Genomic DNA, 21,308 nt, shown 5'->3' with positions numbered 1-21,308 from the left:
CCTCTCTCCTCCTCGATGAAGGAACATTTGTTCCGAAAGCTAGGAACATAAATTTTCGGTTCTGTTTTATGTGTATCTATTGGCTGTACTTAGCTGAGGTAAGTACTGGCCAGCCCCTCTATCTCTTTGTTAGTATTTGTTTCACATCTCATATGAGATTTTCCATTAATCATTTAGATCACCTATATGGTCCACATCCTTCATTGTTTTGTCCCTTTTGTTAGCTATCACTTACGTCTGTCATCTTAACACTTTCTCTTCTTCAGTGTCTTATATTTACATAAATAAATATTTTCGTCACCAACTGTGCTAGTTTCATCTTCCTCCTATTATCTTGTTCCGTTTATAGTCCTGTTCTCTTTTTTATTTATTGATTTATTTATTCAACATTCCATAGTTTTAACGTTCGTTATCCGCTGTTTTCCAGCCAACAATCACTGCCAACAATCTCTTCCACACCTACCAGCATCATCCATTTCCGTCGATTTCTTGTTGCTGCCGATATTTTTGTGCCATTGGCTATCTTTGTCTGCCACAAGAAAATTTTTTGGGACATTTCTGCGCCACCCGCGATCTTTTTTGCGGCACGCGCGATCTCTTTTACGGCACGCGCGATCTTTTTTGTGGCATGCGCGATCTTTTTTGTGGCATGCGCGATCTTTTTTTCGCCACTCGCTATCTCTGTTTTTAAGCAACGTGTGTTCTTTTCCCCTGATCTGGACATACTTGCTTGGTCTGGTCAACTTTTTCCGTATTTTTCTTATATAGTGGTCTTCCTTTGGTATTGAACGTTACCAACACAATTTCTTTCTTTCTCGTCCTTCCCTCCGCGTTTTATTCCTTCTTATGATTACTATTTCAACTTTAGTTATTTAATTTCCCTACCCACCAGTTACCCACTATGTACCCTAATCCTATACCACATTATTTACATTCATTCCGGAAACATGCATTCACCGTAGCCAAACTGCAATCCCACATACTTTTCCTCCGGTCCTGCTTAACCTTTGGAATTACCCCTAAAGGGCTTACATTAAAAGTTCCCATCTCCGGGTGCAATTCCTCGTTCCACCAGTCTCTCCTGGACTTCCTGAACCTTCAATCTTTAGCCCTTACCCAACTTGTCCTGAATCTCTACACTACTTCATGTAACCACCACTCCCAACAGCTCCTATCTCTCTTCAAAGTCCTCCACCTCTCAAACCCTTGCTTGGAGAACACACTCAGGAACATCATCCTAGAAGCCAGCTGCAAACTTGAGTTCCATGCCACACACCACCTGAAAAAACTATCCACAGTGCTAGTGCAACACCTAAGAAGTGGGGTCCCTCTCCCTATCTCTCACAAACACCAACCACAACAGAACCTTCCACAAACCCCCCTCATAGCCAACAAACCTAGCCTAGCCACCCTACTCAATCTCCCCATCCCAGCACATACCCCACACAGACCAAATCTCAACTATAACCACAGTCAAATGCCACATATCACCAGTCCCAATTCAGTCCTAAACCTCTCATCCAGATCCCTCTCTCCTCCAGAGACATCTGTTCTATCAAAAGGCTTAACCTTTAGCCCCACGCCTAAATTCAACCACACTGCCCTGGTTAAAGATCTCCTCTCATTCATCCGGAACCTCAACTGGAAATATCACTTCACTACCCAAACACAGCCCCCAAATACTAGACCCAGTGTTGAACCCTGTCTAGAACAGTTCCGACTGCCTTCTCAAAGGGATCCTCCTCCCCTCCCAAAAAACCATCCCTTGCAGACATTTCAGGAATTCCTCACATCCAGTGTTGCCTCCCAGTCCCTCTTGAAGAACATCCCGACAACCCCCAACATCACCCCAGCTGAATCCCGTGCCATTAAGGAGCTGAAAATAGACCGCTCTATTGTCATCCTCCCGGCGGATAAAGGCTCCACAACTGTCGTACTTGACCGTGTGGAGTATGTGGCAGAAGGACTGCGTCAAATCTCCGACACCTCAACCTACAAAGCTGTTACCCAGGATCCCATTCCCTCCATCCAGACTGAGCTGCAAAAAATCCTAAAAATCCAAGGTCCCTCACAAGGCCTCACAATGGCTTCCATAGACTTACTCACTCCACCTGAGCCACGTACCCCTACCTTCTACCTATTACCCAAAATCCACAAAGAGAACCATCCTGGCCGTCCCATTGTAGCAGGCTTCAAAGCCCCAACCGAACGTATCTCAGCTCTGGTAGACCAGCACCTCCAACCTATCACCCGCAGACTCCCATCCTACATCAAAGACACAAACCACTTCCTAGAACGCCTCAAATCCATTCCCACTCCTCTCCCACCTGAAACCTTTCTTGTCACCATAGATGCTACATCCCTTTACACAAACATCCCGCATACCCATGGTCTCTCTGCCCTTGAGCACTACCTCTCCCAACGCCCACCCGAAGATCTTCCAAAAACCTCGTTCCTTATCACACTTACCAACTTCATCCTCACCCATAATTACTTCACTTTTGAAGGCCAGACCTACAAACAAATCAGGGGAATGGCCATGGGAACCAGGATGGCTCCGTCCTATGCCAACCTCTTCATGGGCCGCATGGAGGAGGCTTTCCTGAAGACCCAACAGCTGCTTCCCCTGGCCTGGTATAGGTTTATAGATGACATCTTTGTGGTCTGGACTCATGGTGAAGAAACACTCCTTAATTTCCTCCATAACCTCAACTCCTTTTCGAATCTGAATTTCACCTGGTCCTTCTCCAAAACCCAAGCCACCTTCCTGGATGTTGACCTTCATCTTGTTGAAGCTCACATCCACACCTCTGTCCATATCAAACCCACAAACAAACAACAGTACCTTCACTTTGATAGCTGTCATCCTTTCCACATCAAATGCTCCCTTCCCTACAGCCTAGGTATTCGTGGCAAACGTATCTGCTCCAGTGTTGAAGCTCACATCCACACCTCTGTCCATATCAAACCCACAAACAAACAACAGGACCTTCACTTTGATAGCTGCCATCCTTTCCACATCAAACGCTCCCTTCCCTACAGCCTAGGTATTCGTGGCAAACGTATCTGCTCCAGTGACAAATCCCTCAACAATTACACCAATAACCTGACCAATGCTTTCCTCTCCCGCAACTATCCTGCAGACCTTGTCCACAAACAGATTTCCTGAGCAATACATTCCTCCTCATCCAACAACAATGTTCCTACCCCCAGACCACACAGAAGCATCCCCCTTGTCACCCAATATTATCCTGGCCTCAAAAACATGAACAAATTACTCCGCCAGGGATATGACTTTCTCAAGTCAACCCCTGAAATGAGATCATCCCTTGACAAAATTCTCCCCACACCACCCAGAGTTGCCTTTCGTCGCCCCCCTAACCTCCGTAACATCCTTGTTAAACCCTACAATATTCCCAGACTACCTTCTCCACCCAGCGGTTCCTACCCCTGTAACCGACCCCGCTGCAAAACCTGCCCCATGCATCCCCCCACAACCACCTACTCCAGCCCCGCTACTGGTAAAACATACACAATTCAAGGCAGGGCCACGTGTGAAACTACACATGTCATTTATCAACTGACATGCCTGCACTGCACGGCCTTTTACATCGGCATGACAACAACTAAACTGGCTGGGCGCATAAACGGACACAGACGAACTGTCCGCCTAGGAGATGCCCAATACCCAGTAGCGGATCATGCCCTCCAGCATAATTCTAGGGACCTAGGAACCTGCTACACCGTATGTGCCATTTGGCTTCTCCCACCCAACACCAGTCCCTCTGAACTGCGGAGATGGGAACTTGCACTCCAACACATCCTTTCATCCCGCCATCCCCCTGGACTGAACCTACGTTAAACAACCTCAATCCCATTTACTCTTCAGTCTTCTCCTCTTTCCCTTTCCTCTTTAGCCATTCACGCATCTTTTCATCCTACATAGTTGTGTTTATCTTTATACTATATACCTTTTTACTTCTGTATGCGTCCTCTTTGGTTTGAAGCTGGCACAGTACTTACAGTAGAATATCTTTGGCTTCCCTCTGACAACCATGCCTCCATCCTTGCTACCCTCCCTATTTTCCTTTCCCTGTTGCTTCATAACCTGGGTTGTGAGTAACTGAATCTCCTTTCCTTTCTTCCCCTTCTCTCCGCCTCGATGAAGGAACATTTGTTCCGAAAGCTAGGAACATAAATTTTCGGTTCTGTTTTATGTGTTTTATGTGTATCTATCGGCTGTACTGAGCTGAGGTAAGTACTGGCCAGCCCCTCTATCTTTTTGTTAGTATTTGTTTCACTGTTAATTGTTTCATTTAGGACATTTTGAGCCTGCACTATAAGACTGTTGAAGCCATTGAAGGGAAATAGGTTAGAAGTGTGGAGTTCTTTTGTTCCATAACCACTGCATTTGGAAGGGCATATAACGCTTTTTCTCCTGACCTGTTTAGGGGATGCCACAGTTAATGAACAACTCTCTACTAAAATTACTTCCATCTGCAACATGAATATTACCACAAAACTTCCAGCTTTTTGTTATTTCAAAGTCTGGTTATGAGATAGCCTCATTTACACAGGGTTGTGGGATCAAATCCTGGTTGTTTGGAATGTTGATAACAAATATCTTGGAGTGATGAAGCAATGAAAATTTTGCCTTGCAGTTTTGTACAACATCATAACCTTCATTGTAGGTGACATTGTTAATACCACATATTACGATCAATAATCATTTTTTACAGTTTCAGCATCACAGCATGTTAAGACTTGCCATCTTGGATATTTGGGAATCCAGCCGGATGTTCGCGTCGCTCTCGCACGATATTTCAACAGCGTGCCTCGCTGTCTTCTTCAGGTGCTACCTGAGACTGGTCCTTGGTTCGATTGAGTCCAGTATTTATGCCTGGGAGGAGCTGGGCATTCCCTAATCGGTCCGTGCTGAGTCGAGTGTTCCATCCGTGGTCCGCACCCGCCAGACTCGGCTTCAACAGACTCCTCCAGTCGCAGACGTTCCGACTGCCATCGGCACCCGTTTTGGCCATCCTCAACGGTTTAGGTTGTCATCTGAGGTGTGTCAGACCCAATCTGAGATGTTGGGTACGCTATCTCATGACTGTTACTGTGATTTCTGCTTCTGTTTCGTGCTGGGCGCTCCCTAATCGGTCTGCGCCGCGTCATGTGTTCCATCAGAGGTCCGCGCCCATTAGGCACGGCTACATTGTCCCTCTCTGGTCGCCAGTGTGCCCTCCGCCGTCCGCACCTGGCCTGGCTGTCTTCTGAAGTCGAGTTCATGATCTGGGATGTGTCAGATCTGGTCTCTAATGTCTGACACCTTGGCTCACGGCTGTTCTCTCGGTCTCCACTTCTATTTCTTGTAGAATCCCGGAGTGTCCTGCATTGAGTTTTCACAAGCTCAAGTGCTGGATTCTACAAGAAATAGAAGTGGAGACCGAGAGAACAGCTGTGAGTCAAGGTGTTGGACATTAGAGACCAGATCTGACACACCCCAGATCATGAACTCGACTTTAGAAGACGGCCAGGCCGGGCGCGGATGGCGGAGGGAACACCGGCGACCAGAGAGGGACAATGTAGCCGCGTCTGGCGGGCGCGGACCTCAGATGGAACACACGATGCGGTGCAGACTGATTAGGGAGCGCCCAGCACAAAACAGAAGCGGAAATCACAGTAACAGTCATGAGATAGAGTACCCAGCATCTGAGATCGGGTCTGACACACCTCAGATGACAACCACAACCGTTGAGGATGGCCAAAACGGGCACCGACGGCAGTCGGAACGTCCGCGACTGGAGGGGTCCGTTGAAGCCGAGTCTGGCGGGTGCGGACCACAGATGGAACACTCGACTCGGTGCGGACCGATTAGGGAACACTTAGCTCCTCCCAGGCATAAATACTGGACTCGATCGAGCCAAGGACCAGTCTCAGGTAGCACATGAAGAAGACAGCAAGGCACGCTGTTGAAATATCGCGCGAGAACGACACGAACATTCGGCTGGATTCCCGAATATCCAAGATGTCAACAGATCGCCGGGAAAGCATGAAGAATTACATGTTAAGACTTCTTGAATTTTAGCACCAGGTTTCTTGATGACACAAATCTTGGCACTGTTAAAATTCTTTTTACAATTTCGGCTATACCTCTGCCATGACTGTCTCAAAATATGTGTACATGTTTTGTGGCATTTATTTTCACAACATAATCCTTATTGTTTCCAGAACTTTCGCATATAGTTGTTGGAATTTTAGGCTATTTTCAATAACTGTAACTTTTGACTCTGGGATGCTAAACATGGTTATTTTAATACTTGAATTAAGCCTCGGTTCTGAGCTACTTGCTGTGACACTGTTGCGAAGAAATTTGTTCACATTTAGAAACATTGTTTTATGTATTTTAGGTGTTATTTTTGCACCTGTTGCTTTGTGGTGTTTACTTTCTTCAATTCTGATGCATTGACTGTGTCTTGTGGCGTTTCATGCATGTTTTGCTTTGACCTTAGATGCATATTTTTTATGTCAGGCTATCATTTCCTCTTCTTAGACTGTTGACTATTGTTGTTGTTGTAGTTGTTGTCGTCTTCAGTCTGAAGATTGGTCTGATTTAGCTCTCCATGCCAGTCTATCTTGTGCTACCTTCTTTATCTCTGCAGAACTACCGCAATCTATGTCTGTTTGAAGCTGCTTACTGTATTCAAGCCTGGTCTCCCTCTACAGTTTTTACTATCTACATTTCCTTCTATTACCAAATTGACAATCTCTCCTTGCCTCAGGATTGGCCCTATCAACTACCTCTTCTTGAAGTCAACTTTTGCCATAATTTTTTCCCCCTAATTCACTACAGAACTTCTTCATTAGTTATTTGACATTCCCATCCAGTCTTCATCACTCTTCTAGAGCATCACATCTCAAAAGCTTTATTCTTTCCTTGTCTTACTTCCTTACTATACACATTTTATTTCCATACAGTACTCCAGATAAACATCTTGAGAAATTTTTTCTGAACACTTATTAGAGGTTAATGAATTAAAATACTAAACTCCACCTCAACAGGCCATGAAGGCCCAATGGTACTGACTGGCCACCATATCATCCTCAGCTCACAGGCATCACTGGATGCAGATATGGAGGGGCAAGTGGTCAGCACACCGCTCTCCCAGCTATATGTCAGTTTACGAGACCAGAACTGCTTCTTCTTAATCAAGTAGCTACTCAGTTTGCCTCACAAGGGCTGAGTACACGCTGCTTGCCACCGGCACTTGGCAGACCAGACATTCACCCATCCAAGTGCTAGCCCAGCCCAACAGCACATAACATCCGTGATCTGACAGGAACCAGTGTTACTACTGTGGCAAGACAATTGGCTTTAATGAATTCCTCTTTTCCAGAAATGCTTTTCTTGCTATTGCCAGTATGCATTTTGTATCCTTTTTATTTCAACTGTCATCAGTTGTTTTCTAATCTAAATCCCTCAGCATGAGCTGATTTAATTAGACTGCATTCCTTTGCCTTAGTGCTACTTTTGTTCATGTTCATCATGTAATCTCTTTTCAAGACACTATCCATTCCATTCAAACACTCTTCAAAGTTTTGTCCTATCTCTACAGAATTCTCTACAGAATTACAATGTCACCAGAAAACCTCAAAGTTTTCTTTCTCCTTCTTCTTTCGTTTCACCCTCTTTGGGGTGCGCTGGATCAATCATTTCTTTGTGCGTTGTTCTTTTCTTAGGGCCCAGTATTTCTTCATTCTTTCTGATCTTCTTCTCCTCTCTTCTTCCGAGATGAAGGGTTTGGACTTTTGTGTGGATTTGTCTTGGAACCTTATGTTTTCAAAGTTATAATTTATCCTCCCAGAGCTTTAATTTCCTTTCCAAATTTCTCCTTGGTTTCCTGTGCTCACTGCATAGATTGAGTAACATTGGGAATAGCCTACAACCCTGTCTCTCTTCCTTCTAATCTAATCTTTCCTTTGATTCATATAACCAGTGGCAGCTAGTTATCATGTGCTAATGTGCTACAGCAAACTGTAAATATCACACTAAAATTATGCTCTTTCTCTTTTAATACAAGCCAGAAATTGCATAAAATTCTGCCATTTCTCTTTGAAGGTGAACTGAAAATCACACTAAAATTATGCAATTTCTCTTCAAGTGCATGCGAATATCACACTAAAATATGCTCTTTCTCTTTGAATGCAAGCCGGAAATTGCATAAAATTATGCCATTTCTCTTTGAATGTGAACTGAAAATCACACTAAAATTATGCTGTCTCTCTTCGAATGCATGCTGGCGTGTAGATAAAATGGACAAAAACATGTTTTTGTAACAGTCTGGCCACAATAACTAGATCTCAGTGTTGAGTGCTGAAATGATGGTCAGCTGGGCTACGATCAACTGGGAGTAGGGATGCAGCAGTGTGTTTCCAACTGGGCATGCTTTGATCTGGTATCATCTCTTCCAGCACTATGAGTGCTATGTTGTTCACAGCACCAGGTCAGTATTTTTCTTTGAAGGTGCACATAAAGTATTGTGCAAATGTAGAGTATGAGAGATTTCTGAGGAGCAGTTGACGGACTATGGCTGAGTGTTCATGTGCACTGACTGGCAGTTTGCTAGCTTGGCTTTGATTCCCACAGCTACCATAACTTTTTTAAAATTGTATTTTACTCTTCACGCTATTAATTGATTAATTATAAAATTTAAATATATTTAAACAGTTCCATTTGCATATGAAAAATTAATATATCCAGTTTAGTTGTGATTACTACCCTTGTAAGTCAAAAGGCTATTGATGGTGATTAAAAAGTGAGTATACAAGGGCATTTAGTGAGAGAGTGTACTCTGTAGATGACCTACTAAAGGGGCTCTTTTCCAGTAGATCTCTGAGGGAAAAAGTGAGACTGCAAGATTTAGGTAGATCTACTCCAAATTCAAATCTAACAACAGGAGAATGTGGGACGAGGCTCACCAATTTGGCTCAAATTATGTGAGTAGAAGCAGTTAGATGTCCCTTTCAGGTTCCTGGAATATTTTGTGTGAGTGGGTCCTAGGAAAAGGTAAAATGTTGTCTATGGATTTACATGTAAAGTATGAGAGGTTTTTGTGCAGCAGTTTATGTATTAGCTCTGTAGTGCAGTGGTCAAGTACACTGACTGGCAATCCGTCAGCTTGGGTTTGATTTCCTGTGCTACGATGACTTTTTTTTTTTCCTTGCACTGTTAAACGTTTAATTTTAAAATTTAAATATGTGTAAACAGTTTTATTTATATACATTAAATTAATATATTCAATGTAGGTACGACTACTACCTATGTAACTCAGTAGACTATAGGCCTCTACATTGTACCACATTGGTAAAATTTTGCACAAGCCATCAGTGCCTATAACTGTAGTCACGTTGCTATACAAATTGTGAGTAACCTTTCGCTCTGTGTATTTTATCCCTGCTACATTCAGAATTTCAAAGAGTGTGTTCCAGTCAACTTTGTCAGCAGCTTTCTCTTAATCTGCAAATGCTATGAACATAGGTTTGCCTTTCTTCAATCGATCTTCTAGGATAAATTGTTGGGTGAGTATTGGTTTGCATGTGCGTACATTTCTCGGAATTCTGTAAACTTGACATACCTTCACTAAACTTTGAGAATTCACTTTTTCTCTTCTCACATTACCTTTTTGACTGCATAACAGTAATTCATTATAGCAGTAAGATCATGTACACTTATACTGACTGCCATTTTGAAGATTACAAAAATGTTTGTTTCTGCTTAAAAAACCAAGCTGACAATTAAGACTGTGGTGTGCGTACTGTAAGACCTTCGGTACACACACCATCAGATTATTTGACTTGTCACTCTAACGAAGTAGGCGAGTGTCAGCAATATGTCTCGTGGTCTTATCGTGGCGTGTTTATCTTCTGCCGTTAGGTCAGACGATAGAAATGCCACTTGCACGCTTAGAGTAGCAGATTGACGGTGACCAACTTTAAACAGAACTTGATTAATTTTCACTCACATTTATTAAAAGAATAAAAATCATAGACGTTACGTAACTTGATTCTGGATGCTGTTTACAATTGACAATCTGAAGTTCCTTTGGTCTTGGTACGTTAATCTTATTCTCACATATCTCTGATACTTCACAAAGTGTCTATACATTTCTCTTCATGGCTATGTACAGGAATATGATAATCTTATTAGGCGCAGACTGAAACTTGACTATAGACTGATACAGACAAATGCAGACTGGTATAGACTAATGCAGACTAACTGATCAGAGGTCTGTCCACTCGTTATAATACCTCGCACATTCAGGTATCACTGCGCGAGTGTGATCCGCGAGGAGAAAAGGTTCTATGTTAGCAGCAATCTCATTGGTTGCGTTACATATTAATACGCGGATTGGCGGAAGCAGAATTTGGTCCGTCTCTATGACAACGCCATCTCGTAGTGCGCAGACGGACGAGTGCTGCGCCTGCGCTGTTGTGCTTAGCGGGCCGCGCTCTAGTGGGAAAGTTGTGTACGCGCTGACTACGCAGAACTGTGTACACAACAAAGACCAAGGGACATTTTACTTTGAGATGTTAATGTGTCTCAGTACATGCACTACTGGTGCTCATACTGATTAATATCCCTTACTTCATAATTTTTAGTACTTGAACTATTCTGTCCTATACTAGTATTCCCTTACTTAAGAACACAAAGTCTACTAAACTTACAAGGTCAGTGCAGGTTTTTTCCTTCTTTAAAGCTGCCATGATCATTAATTAATCTACTCATTAATTAAATCATTTCATTTAAAAATTCTACATTGCTGTAATTACCAATTTCAGTTTATATGACCATCTTCAGCTGTAAAAATGGAATATGTGTCGTGTGTAGCAAAGAAATACTCGGCCTTTCATTAAACTCATTAATTGTCTGTATGCTGCATTGTGACAGAAAATGTGAAAAATTATTTAGATCCTAATGTTTTTTTATTTCAGGTCACCAGAAATTCCAAGAGACAGTTCATGCAGCATCACAGCAGTTACCAGGCGAATACAAGTCAGGCTTGCCTGAATATTCACTTGATGAAGTTGCTAAACATAATGATAAGAGCTCAGGTGTTTGGGTTACATTTGGCCATGGTGTCTATGACATAACACCATTTATTGAGCAGCACCCGGGTGGTGATAAGATTCTTATGGCTGCTGGAGGATCATTGGAGCCTTTTTGGGCACTATATGCTGTCCACAAGCAACAAAATGTTCTAGAACTGTTGGAGGGCTACAGGATAGGTAGGTCAGTGTGCTCTTTTTTCATAAACTAATATATTACTTATTTATGTTGATTATAATGCATTTTAGTAGTCTTGTCATTAGAGTCATACAAAATGTCTAAATGATAAATATGTGATTATGAAATAATGTTTTAGTGAAAAATTGATTTTCATGTTTTTTCAGTGCATTTCCAGATAACTACAGATTTTTTCATGGAAAACTGTTGAAGTACTTGCTTCATATAGGATGCAAACTATAATGCATGGCTTTAGGAACGTTATTGTCAGTGAATACCCAAAGTCATTGCTGTATGCATCACACATTAAATACCTTTGTTACGAATGTTCTAAAATTAAGTGTATTTCCTGCAGAAAAGACAAGCCCCAACGTTATGCTTTCAGTTGGCTGTGGGTGGTGTGCCACAGTTGGGTCTAGGCATCCTGTAAAGGCAGACAGGGAGCAACAATTACTAAGGGTGCTATACTGATTCCTCTAAGAAACAAGTTTGCAGTGCTGTCTCTTATTGAAACTGAAACTGGGCCAGTGGGACTCACTTCACCTATTTTGGGGAAACTTGCTTTGTCTTCTGTCAAGGGGAGGCAAAAGCCAAAGGGTAGGGCCTGTTAATTGTCGGCAGGTGAAACCTACAGTAAATAATGGTATCCCTGAGGAAAATGCAGCAAGGGATAGAAAGGAATACCAGGTACACTCACTGAGTAAGCCTGGAGGAGTCATACAGCATGTTGAAGAGGCTGGCAGCCTTTGAGGGAACAGGGTGCAACCAGCTACAAATTGTGGTGCGAGTTGGAACAAATGATGCCTGTTTTCTGAACTCCAAGGTCATACTGGATCATTCAGGCAAATACCAGAGAGGGTTAAGAAGACCAGCCTCCGTGAGCAACATGGAGTTTTTATGAAGCTCACAATCTGCAGCATTGTCCCCAGAATTGATCTTGACCCTCTGGTTCTTAATCGATAGGAATCTTGAAGCAGAGCCTCCAAGGGTTCTGTGACAAGCTAGGCTGTGACTTCTTAGACTTGCGCCATAGTGGTGAGAGTTGTAGGGTCCCTCAACAATCAGTTGAGATAATTATAGAATTCCTGTGGAACATGTGTGTGCACTACACATCAGAGGCAGCTACCCAAGTAGCAGACTGTGTGTGGTGTGCACACAAGGGTTTTTTTGGCAACTGTCCATCCAGTTCAAATTACAATAGCTGTGGAAAACACAGAATTATCAGTATAAGATCCAAGGAAATGCCTACCGTAGGTGAGAGAGAGAAAAAAGTAAACACTGGAGGGAGTTCACATAATATTAGGTACAGAAAGCTGGTTGAAACGTGAAGCTGACAGTAGTGAGAACTTTGGGAAAAATTTAAGCATACACCAAAAGGATATGGAAACGGGAAATGGAGGTGGTGTACTTGTAGCAGTAGACAAGAAACTCAAATTCACTGAGATAGAAGTTGAAGCACATGTGAGACTGTTTGAGCAAGACTCAGTGTCAAGGGTGGTCCTTCTATCAACCACAGATTCTCCTCCTGATGTAACCAAAAACTTTAGGGAAAACCTAAGTTCTCTTGTACATAAGTCCCCTAATGATAGTGTAAGTGTTGGAGGAGACTTCAATCATCCAACAATCAGATGAGATAATTATAGGTTTGTTAGTGATGGGTGTGGCAACACATCCCTTGGACCATTACTACATGCCTTCTCTGAAAACTAGCTAGAACAGAAAGTTCAGAACCCCACTCATGTTGGAAATATATTAGGTCTAATGGCAACAAACAGACCTGACCTTTTTGAGAAAGTCCATATCAAAACTGGTATCAGTGACTATGAGGCCGTTATAGCAACAATGAATACCAAAATACAAAGGACAGCTAAAACAAGTAGAAAGATTTATATGTTCAGCAAACTAGACAGAGAAACAATTGTCATACCTCAGTGAGGTGCTCGAAACTCAGCCCAGGACAGGAGCATGCAGGGTAACCATGACTCAAGTTTAAAAGAACAGTTGATCATGCACTGGATAGATGTATACCCAGTAGGATGGTTCATAATGGGACAGACCCTCCATGGTATACAGTCACTAATAAAGAAACATGTAAAAAGAAAGAAAGAAAGAAAGAAAGAAAGAAAGAAAAAACGAACAGAGACTACTGCATAATACGTATAAAACAAAGTGTAGGGCTATAGATGGAGAGATGCTAAATGAAATACCTGTGGCAGTCAAGAGAGCAATGTGTGAACCCTTCAGTGATGACCGTAGCAGAATAGTGCCAAATTATCTTTCACAAAACGCAAAGAAATACTGGTCATATGCAAATGCTGTTAATGGCACCAGAGTTAGTATCCAGCAATCACTCATGGATGAGACTGGAATTGAAGCTGAGTGCAGCAAAGCAAAAGCTGAGATGCTTAGCTCTGTTTTCAAATGTCATTTTGCAAAGGAAGACCCAGGGGTATTGCCCCAACTTAATTATAATACCACTGAAAAGACGAGTGAAATAGATATTAGTGTCAGGGCATCGAGAAACAGCTCAAATCATTAAAATTAAACGAAGCCCCAGGGCCTGATGGAGTTCCTGATTCGATACCCAATTCATAGCTGATTTAGCCCCTCTATTAACTATTATCTGTCATAGATCACTCAAAAAAAAAAAAAAAAACTGTGCCCAGTAGTTGGAAGAAAGCGCAGGTCACTCCTGTGTACAAGAAGGGTATCGGAAGTGATATGCAAAGCAATCATCCAATATCCTTGACATCCATTTGTTGTAGAATCTTAGAATGTGTTGTGCGCTCCAACATAACGAAGAATCTCGAACAGAACTACCTCTTCCTTGCTGACCAGCACAGATTTTGAAAACATAAATCCCAACTCGTTCTTTTCACTCATGACATCCTAAAAGCCATATATCAAGGCAGTCAGATAGATGCGTTATTTCTCGATTTATGAAAAGCATTTGACTTAGTAGTACACCTATGCTTATTATAATAAGTACGATTAGGTGGGGTATCAGATGAAATATGTGATTGGATTGAGGATTTCTTCACAGGGAGGACACAGAATGTTATCTTGGATGGAAAGTTGTTGACAGCTGTAGAAGTAACTTTGGGTGTACCCTAGGGGAGCATGTTGGATTTGTTGCCGTTGATGATGTTTATTAAAGATCTTGTGGACAATATTAATAGTAACCTCAGTATTTTTGCAGATGATGCAGTTATTTACAATGAAATATACAGGGTGTTTTAAAAAGAATATTCATATTACAAAGTATTATTTTGTCCAAACTATCGATCACAGTGTCTCGGCTCGGCTATTGGAGAAACGAATACATAGTCTAGCTTCTATTAATAATGACTAGATATCAGTTGTCTTCTGTTTTGCTTAGTAACTGTCATATGTTTAAAGTGGCTACTCCACAGCAGAAATCATTTTGTGTTATCGAGTTTGCGAAGTGCAATTCTGTGATTACAATGCAAAAACATTTCAGATTGAGGTACCAAATTGATCCTCCGAATGGGTGGAACATTCACAGATGGTATTGACAGTTTCTACGTACAGGATGTGTATGTAAAGGAAAGAGTCCTGGCTGCCCTCGTGATCCCGAAGAAAATGTTGCGCGAATTCAAACTGCTTTCTAACTTAGTCCTTCTTGTGCCAGTCGGGAGTTACAACTGCCTACAACAACAATTTGGCATGTTTTAAGACATTGGTTGGCTATGAAGCTGTTACAAGCTCTGTGTCCTGATGAAAATGCAAACATGCGACATTTGCAACGAGATTCTTGATGCTATTAACAGTGAATACACTTTCGCACAATGCATCATGTTCAGTAAGAAAGTAACTTTCCATGTTAGTGGTCAGGTAAACAAACACAATGTTCAAATTTGGGGCCTACAGAACCCACATGCAGCCATTGAACATGTACGAGATTTGCCCAAAGTCAATGTGTTTTGTGTGATATCCCGAAAATGTGTTTACGACCCATTCTTCTTTGATGGAAACACAGTTAACGGTCAGCAGTATCTCGCTATGTTACAAAACTGGTTGCTACTGAGGCTGCACAAAGACAACTTCATTTTTCAAGATGGGGCACCTGCTCACTGGAGTCGCCAAGTGAGTGAATATGTGCATGAAGCTCCACCGAACCATTGGATTGGTCGTCAAGGAGCTGGTGACTTAGCATGTCTCAGCTGGGCTCCAAGGTCACCAGATTTGACACCCTCTGACTTCTTCCTGTGGGGTTTCGTTAAAGAAAATGTTTATGCACCACCACTCCCACAGAACCTGGAAGAGTTCAAGAACTGGATCCATACTGCCATAACATCAGTGACAAAGGACATGCTTGCCCGAGTATAGGCGGAATTTGAGTATTGATGTGACAGTGTCGCTGATGGAGGACATATTGAACATCTGTAATCTGAACTTGAGAGGTTCGTAAATGTGTGTGTAAGGTTTCATATTCGTATGTCTTAAAGTTTAATGAATATATGCATTTGAAATACATATATTCTTTTTGAAACACCCTGTAGTCTGAAGGAAGCTTAACAAATACTGAGTCAGACCTTGATAATTAAAAAAAGCACAGTCTTCTGTTGTTGCTGTCATCTTCAGGCTGAAGAATGATTTGATGCAGATCTCCATCCTACCTCCCCCTATGAACCATGGACCTTGCCGTTGGTGGGGAGGCTTGCATGCCTCAGCAATACAGATAGCCGTACCGTAGGTGCAACCACAACGGAGTGGTATCTGTTGAGAGACCAGACAAACGTGTGGTTCCTGAAGAGGGGCAGCATCCTTTTCAGTAGTTGCAGGGGCAACAGTCTGGATGATTGACTGATCTGGGCTTGTAACACTAACCAAAACAGCCTTGCTGTGCTGGTACTGTGAACAGCTGAAAGCAAGGGGAAACTGCAGCCATAATTTTTCCCAAGGGCATGCAGCTTTACTCTATGGTTAAATGATGATGGCGTCCTCTTCAGTATAATATTCCGGAGGTAAAATAGTCCCCCATTCGGCTCTCCGGGCAGGGACTATTCAGGAGGACGTTGTTATCAGGAGAAAGAAAACTGGCGTTCTACGTATTGGAGCATGGAATGTCAGATCCCTTAATTGGGCAGGTAGGTTAGAAAATTTAAAAAGGGAAATGGATAGGTTAAAGTTAGATTTAGTGGGAATTAGTGAAGTTCGGTGGCAGGAAGAACAAGACTTCTGGTCAGGTGAATACAGGGTTATAAATACAAAATCAAATAGGGGTAAAGCAGGAGTAGGTTCAATAATGGATAGGAGAATAGGAATGTAGGTAAGCTACTACAAACAGCATAGTGAACGCATTATTGTGACCAAGATAGATATGAAGCCCACACCTACCACATTAGTACAAGTTTATATGCCAACTAGCTCCGCACATGACAAAGAGATTGATGAAATGTATGATGAGATAAAAGAAATTATTCAGATAGTGAAGGGAGACGAAAATTTAATAGTCATGGGGGACTGAAATTTGATTGTAGGAAAAGGGAGAGAAGGAAAAGAAGTAGGTGAATATGGAATGGGGTAAGGAATGAAAAACGAAGCCTCCTGGTAGAATTTTGCACAGAGGATAACTCAGTCATAGCTAACACTTGGTGCAAGAATCATGAAACAAAGTTGTATACGTGGAAGAAGCCTGGAGATACTGGAAGGTGTCAGGTAGATTATATAATGGTAAGACAGAGATTCAGCAACCAGGTTTTAAATTGTAAGACATTTCCAGGGGCAGATGTGGACTCTGACCACAATCTATTGGTTATGAACTGTAGATTAGAACTGAAGAAACTGCAGAAAGGTGGGAATTTGAGGAGATGGGACCTGGATAAACTGAAAGAACCAGAGGTTGTACAGAGTTTCAGGGAGACCATTAGGGAACAATTGACAAGAATTGGGGAAAGAAATACAGTAGAAGAAGAATGGGTAGCTTTGGGAGATGAAATAGTGAAGGTAGCAGAGGATCAAGTAGGTAAAAAGATGAGGGCTAATAGAAATCCTTGGGTAACTGAAGAGATATTGAATTTAATTGATGAAAGGTGAAAATATAAAAATGCAGTAAATGAAGCAGGTAAAAAGGAATACAAACGTCTCAAAAATCAGGTCGACAGGAAGTGCAAAATGGCTAAGCAGGGATGGCTAGAGGACAAATGTAAGGATGTAGAGGCACATATCACTAGGGGTAAGATAGATGCTGTCCACAGGAAAATTAAAGAGACCTTTGGAGAAAAGAGAGCCACTTGTATGAATATCAAGAGCTCAGATGGAAACCCAGTTCTCAGCAAAAAGGGAAAGCAGAAAGGTGGAAGGAGTATATAGAGGGTTTATACAAGGGCGATGTTCTTGAGGACAATATTATAGAAATGGAAGAGAAAGTAGATGAAGATGAAATAGGAGATATGATACTGCGTGAAGAGTTTGACAGAGCACTGAAAGCCTAAGTCGAAACAAGGCCCAGGAAGTAGACAATATTCCATTAGAACTACTGACAGCCTTGGGAGAGCTAGGCCTAACAAAACTCTACCATCTAGTGAGCAAGATGTATGAGACAGGCGAAATACCCTCCGACTTCAAGAAGAATACAATAATTCCAATCCCAAAGAAAGCAGGTGTTGAAAGATATGAAAATTACCAAACTATCAATTTAAGAAGCCACAGCTGCAAAATACTAACACAAATTCTTTACAGAGGAATGGAAAAACTGGTAGAAGCCGACCTCGGGGAAGATGAGATTGGATTCTGTAGAAATGTTGGAACACGTGAGGCAATACTGACCCTACGACTTATCTTAGAAAATAGATAAGGAAAGGCAAACCTACATTTCTAGCATTTGTAGACTTAGAGAAAGCTTTTGACAATGTTGACTGGAATAATCTCTTTCAAATTCTGAAGATGGCAGGGGTAAAATACAGGGAGCAAAAGGCTATTTACAATTTGTACAGAAACCAGATGGCAGTTATAAGAGTTGAGATGCATGAAAGGGAAGCAGTGGTTGGGAAGGGAGTGAGACAGGGTTGCAACCTATCCCCGATGTTATTCAATCTGTATATTGAGCAAGCAGTAAAGGAAACAAAAGAAAAATTCAGACTACGAATTAAAATCCATGGAGAAGAAATAAAAACTCTGAGGTTCGCCGATGACATTGTAATTCTGTCAGACACAGGAAAGGACCTGGAAGTGCCATTAAATGGAATTGACAGTGTCTTCAAAGGAGGCTATAAGATGAACATCAACGAAAGCAAAACAAGAGTAATGGAATGTAGTTGAATTAAAGCGGGTGATTCTGCGGGAACTAGATTAGGAAATGAGACGCTTAAAGTAGTAAAGGAGTTTTGCTATCTGGGGAGCAAAATAACTGATGATGGTCGAAGTAGAGAGCATATAAAATGTGGACTGGCAATGGCAAGGAAAGCATTTCTGAAGAAGAGAAATTTGTTAACTTCGAGTATCGATTTAAGTGTCAGGAAGTCATTTCTGAAAGTATTTGTATGGGGTGTAGCCTTGTATGGAATTGATCGTGGACGATAAATAGTTTAGACATGAAGAGAATAGAAGCTTTCGAAATGTGGTGCTACAGAAGAATGCTAAAGATTAGATGGGTAGATCACATAACTAATGAGGAGGTATTGAATAGAATTGGGGAGAAGAGAAATTTGTGGCACAACTTGACTAGAAGAATGGATCGGTTGGTAGGGCATATTCTGAAGCATTAAGGGATCACCAATTTAGTATTGGAGGGCAGCGTGGAGGGTAAAAATCATAGAGGGAGACCAAGAGATGAGTACACTAAATAGTTTCAGAAGGATGTAGGTTGCAGTAGGTGGGAGATGAAGAAGCTTGCACAAGATAGAGTGGCATGGAGAGCTGCACCAAACCAGTCTCTGGACTGAAGACCACAATAACTACTACTCCTTCGTTCTCTATCCTGTGTGAGCCTTTTCATCTCTGTGTTACTACTGCAACCTACATCCTTCTGCATATGTTTATTGTATTCACTTCCTGGTCTTCCTCTACCATTTTTACCTCCTCCCCTCCCGCCCCCCTCCCCACCCCTCACTCTTGCCTCAGGTATGAAACTGGTGATTTATTTATGTCACAGAATGTGTCCTATCAAGCAATCCCTTCTTTTGGCAGTTGTGCCACAACTTTCTAGTCACCCCAGTTTATTCAGTACTTCCTTACTAGCTATGTGATGTACACATCGAATCCTCGACATTTTTCCATAGCACCACATTTCAAAAGCTTCTATTCTCTTTTTGTCTAAACTGTTTATTGTCTATGTTTCACTTCCATACATGGCTACAATCCAGACAAATACTTTCACAAAAGACCTCCTAACACTTAAATCGCTCTTTGATGTTGACAAATTTTTTTCCCTTCTTCAGAAATGTTTTTCTTGCCATTGCCAATCTGCATTTTATATGCTCTCTACTTCAGCCATCATCAGTCATTTTACTGCCCAAATAGCAAAACTCATTTACTACTTTAAGTGCCTCATATCCTATATTCCCTTAACATCACCTGATTTAATTTGACTGCACTCCATTATCCTTGTCTTGCTTTTTTTATGGTCATCTCATATCCTCCTTCCAAGACCATGTCCATCTGTTCAACTGTTGTACCAAGACCTTTGCTATCTCTGACAGAATTACAATGTTTTGTCAAACCTCATAGTTTTTATTTCTTTTCCCTGAATTTTAATTCCTATTCCAAATTTTTCTTTAATTTTCTTTACAGCTTTTCAATGTGCAGAATGAATAACATCAGGGAAAGGCTATAGCTCTGTCTCACTCCTTTTCCAATCACTGCTTCCCTTCCTTGCCCCTCGACTCTTCTAATTGCCATCTGGTGTCTTTACGAGTTGTAAATAGCCTTTTGCTCCCTGTATTTTACCCCTGCTACCTTCAGAATTTCAGAAAGAGTATACCAGTCAACATTTTCAAAAGCTTTCCCTAAGTCTACAAATGCTATAAACGTAGTTTGCCTTTCTGCAACCTATCTGCTAAGATAAGTCCTAGGGTCTATATTGCCTCCCATGTTCCTACATTTCCCTGGAATCCAAACTTATCTTCCCCGAGGTTGGCTTCTACTAATTTTTCCAGTCTTCTGTAAATAATTCATTTTACCATTTTGCAACCATGACTTTGTAAACTGATAATTCGGTAATTTTCACACGTGCCAGCAACTGCTTTCTTTGGAATTGGAATTATTGCATTCTTCTTAAAGTGTGAGGGTATTTCGCCTGTCCCATACATCTTGCACACCAGATGGAAGAGTTTGGTCGAATCTTGCTCTCCCGAGGTTATCAGTAGTTCTGACAGAATATCGTCTACTCCTGGAGCCTTTTTTCAACTTGGATCTTTCAGAGCTCTGTCAAATGCTTCTCGCAGAATCATATCTCCCATCTCATTTTCATTTATGTTCATTTCCCTTTCTGTAATACTGCCTTCAATTTTGTGTCCCTTGTACAGAACCTCTATATACTCCTTCCACCAAGCAGCTTTCCATTTTCTGCTTAGGACTGGTTTTCCATCTGAGCTCTTGATATTCATACAGCTGCTTCTCTTTTTCCCAAAGGCCTGTTTAATTTTCCTGTAGATGTGATCTGTCTTTGCCCTAGGGAAATATGCTTCTAAATCCTTACATTTGTCCTCTAGCCATTCCTGATTAGCCTGTGTGCTCTTCCTGTCAATTTCATTTTTGTAAACGTTTGCATTCCCTTTCACCTGTTTCATTTTCTGCATTTTTATATTTTCTCCTTCATCAGTTAAATTCAATATCCCTTGTGTTATCCGAGGATTTCTACTAGACCTTGTCTTTTTATCTATTTGATCCTCTACTGCCTTCATTATTTCACCTCTTAAAGAAACTGATTCATCTTCTACTGTATTCATTTCCCCTGCTCTAGTCAACCATTGTGTAATGGCCTCTCTGAAATTCTCAGCTGTCTATGATTCTTTCAACTTAGCCAGGTGTCATCTCCTAAATTTCTAACCTTCTCCCAATT

At 41.7% G+C, this 21,308-nt stretch overlaps 1 protein-coding gene across 1 annotated transcript in view; it reads left to right on the top strand.

The window, feature by feature from the left end:
- LOC124786181 (sulfite oxidase-like) overlaps nucleotides 1–21,308 on the top strand; it is a 135,893-nt gene that overhangs the window by 74,258 nt on the left and 40,327 nt on the right. The window contains exon 3 of the mRNA XM_047254242.1: nucleotides 10,993–11,286. Within this exon, the coding sequence (XP_047110198.1) occupies nucleotides 10,993–11,286 (294 nt within the window). The remainder of the gene's footprint in view (nucleotides 1–10,992; nucleotides 11,287–21,308) is intronic.

The sequence above is a fragment of the Schistocerca piceifrons genome, chromosome 1 (genome assembly GCF_021461385.2).
Source record: "Schistocerca piceifrons isolate TAMUIC-IGC-003096 chromosome 1, iqSchPice1.1, whole genome shotgun sequence".
Lineage (NCBI taxonomy): Eukaryota > Metazoa > Arthropoda > Insecta > Orthoptera > Acrididae > Schistocerca > Schistocerca piceifrons.
This window is presented reverse-complemented; position numbering and strand designations above follow the sequence as displayed.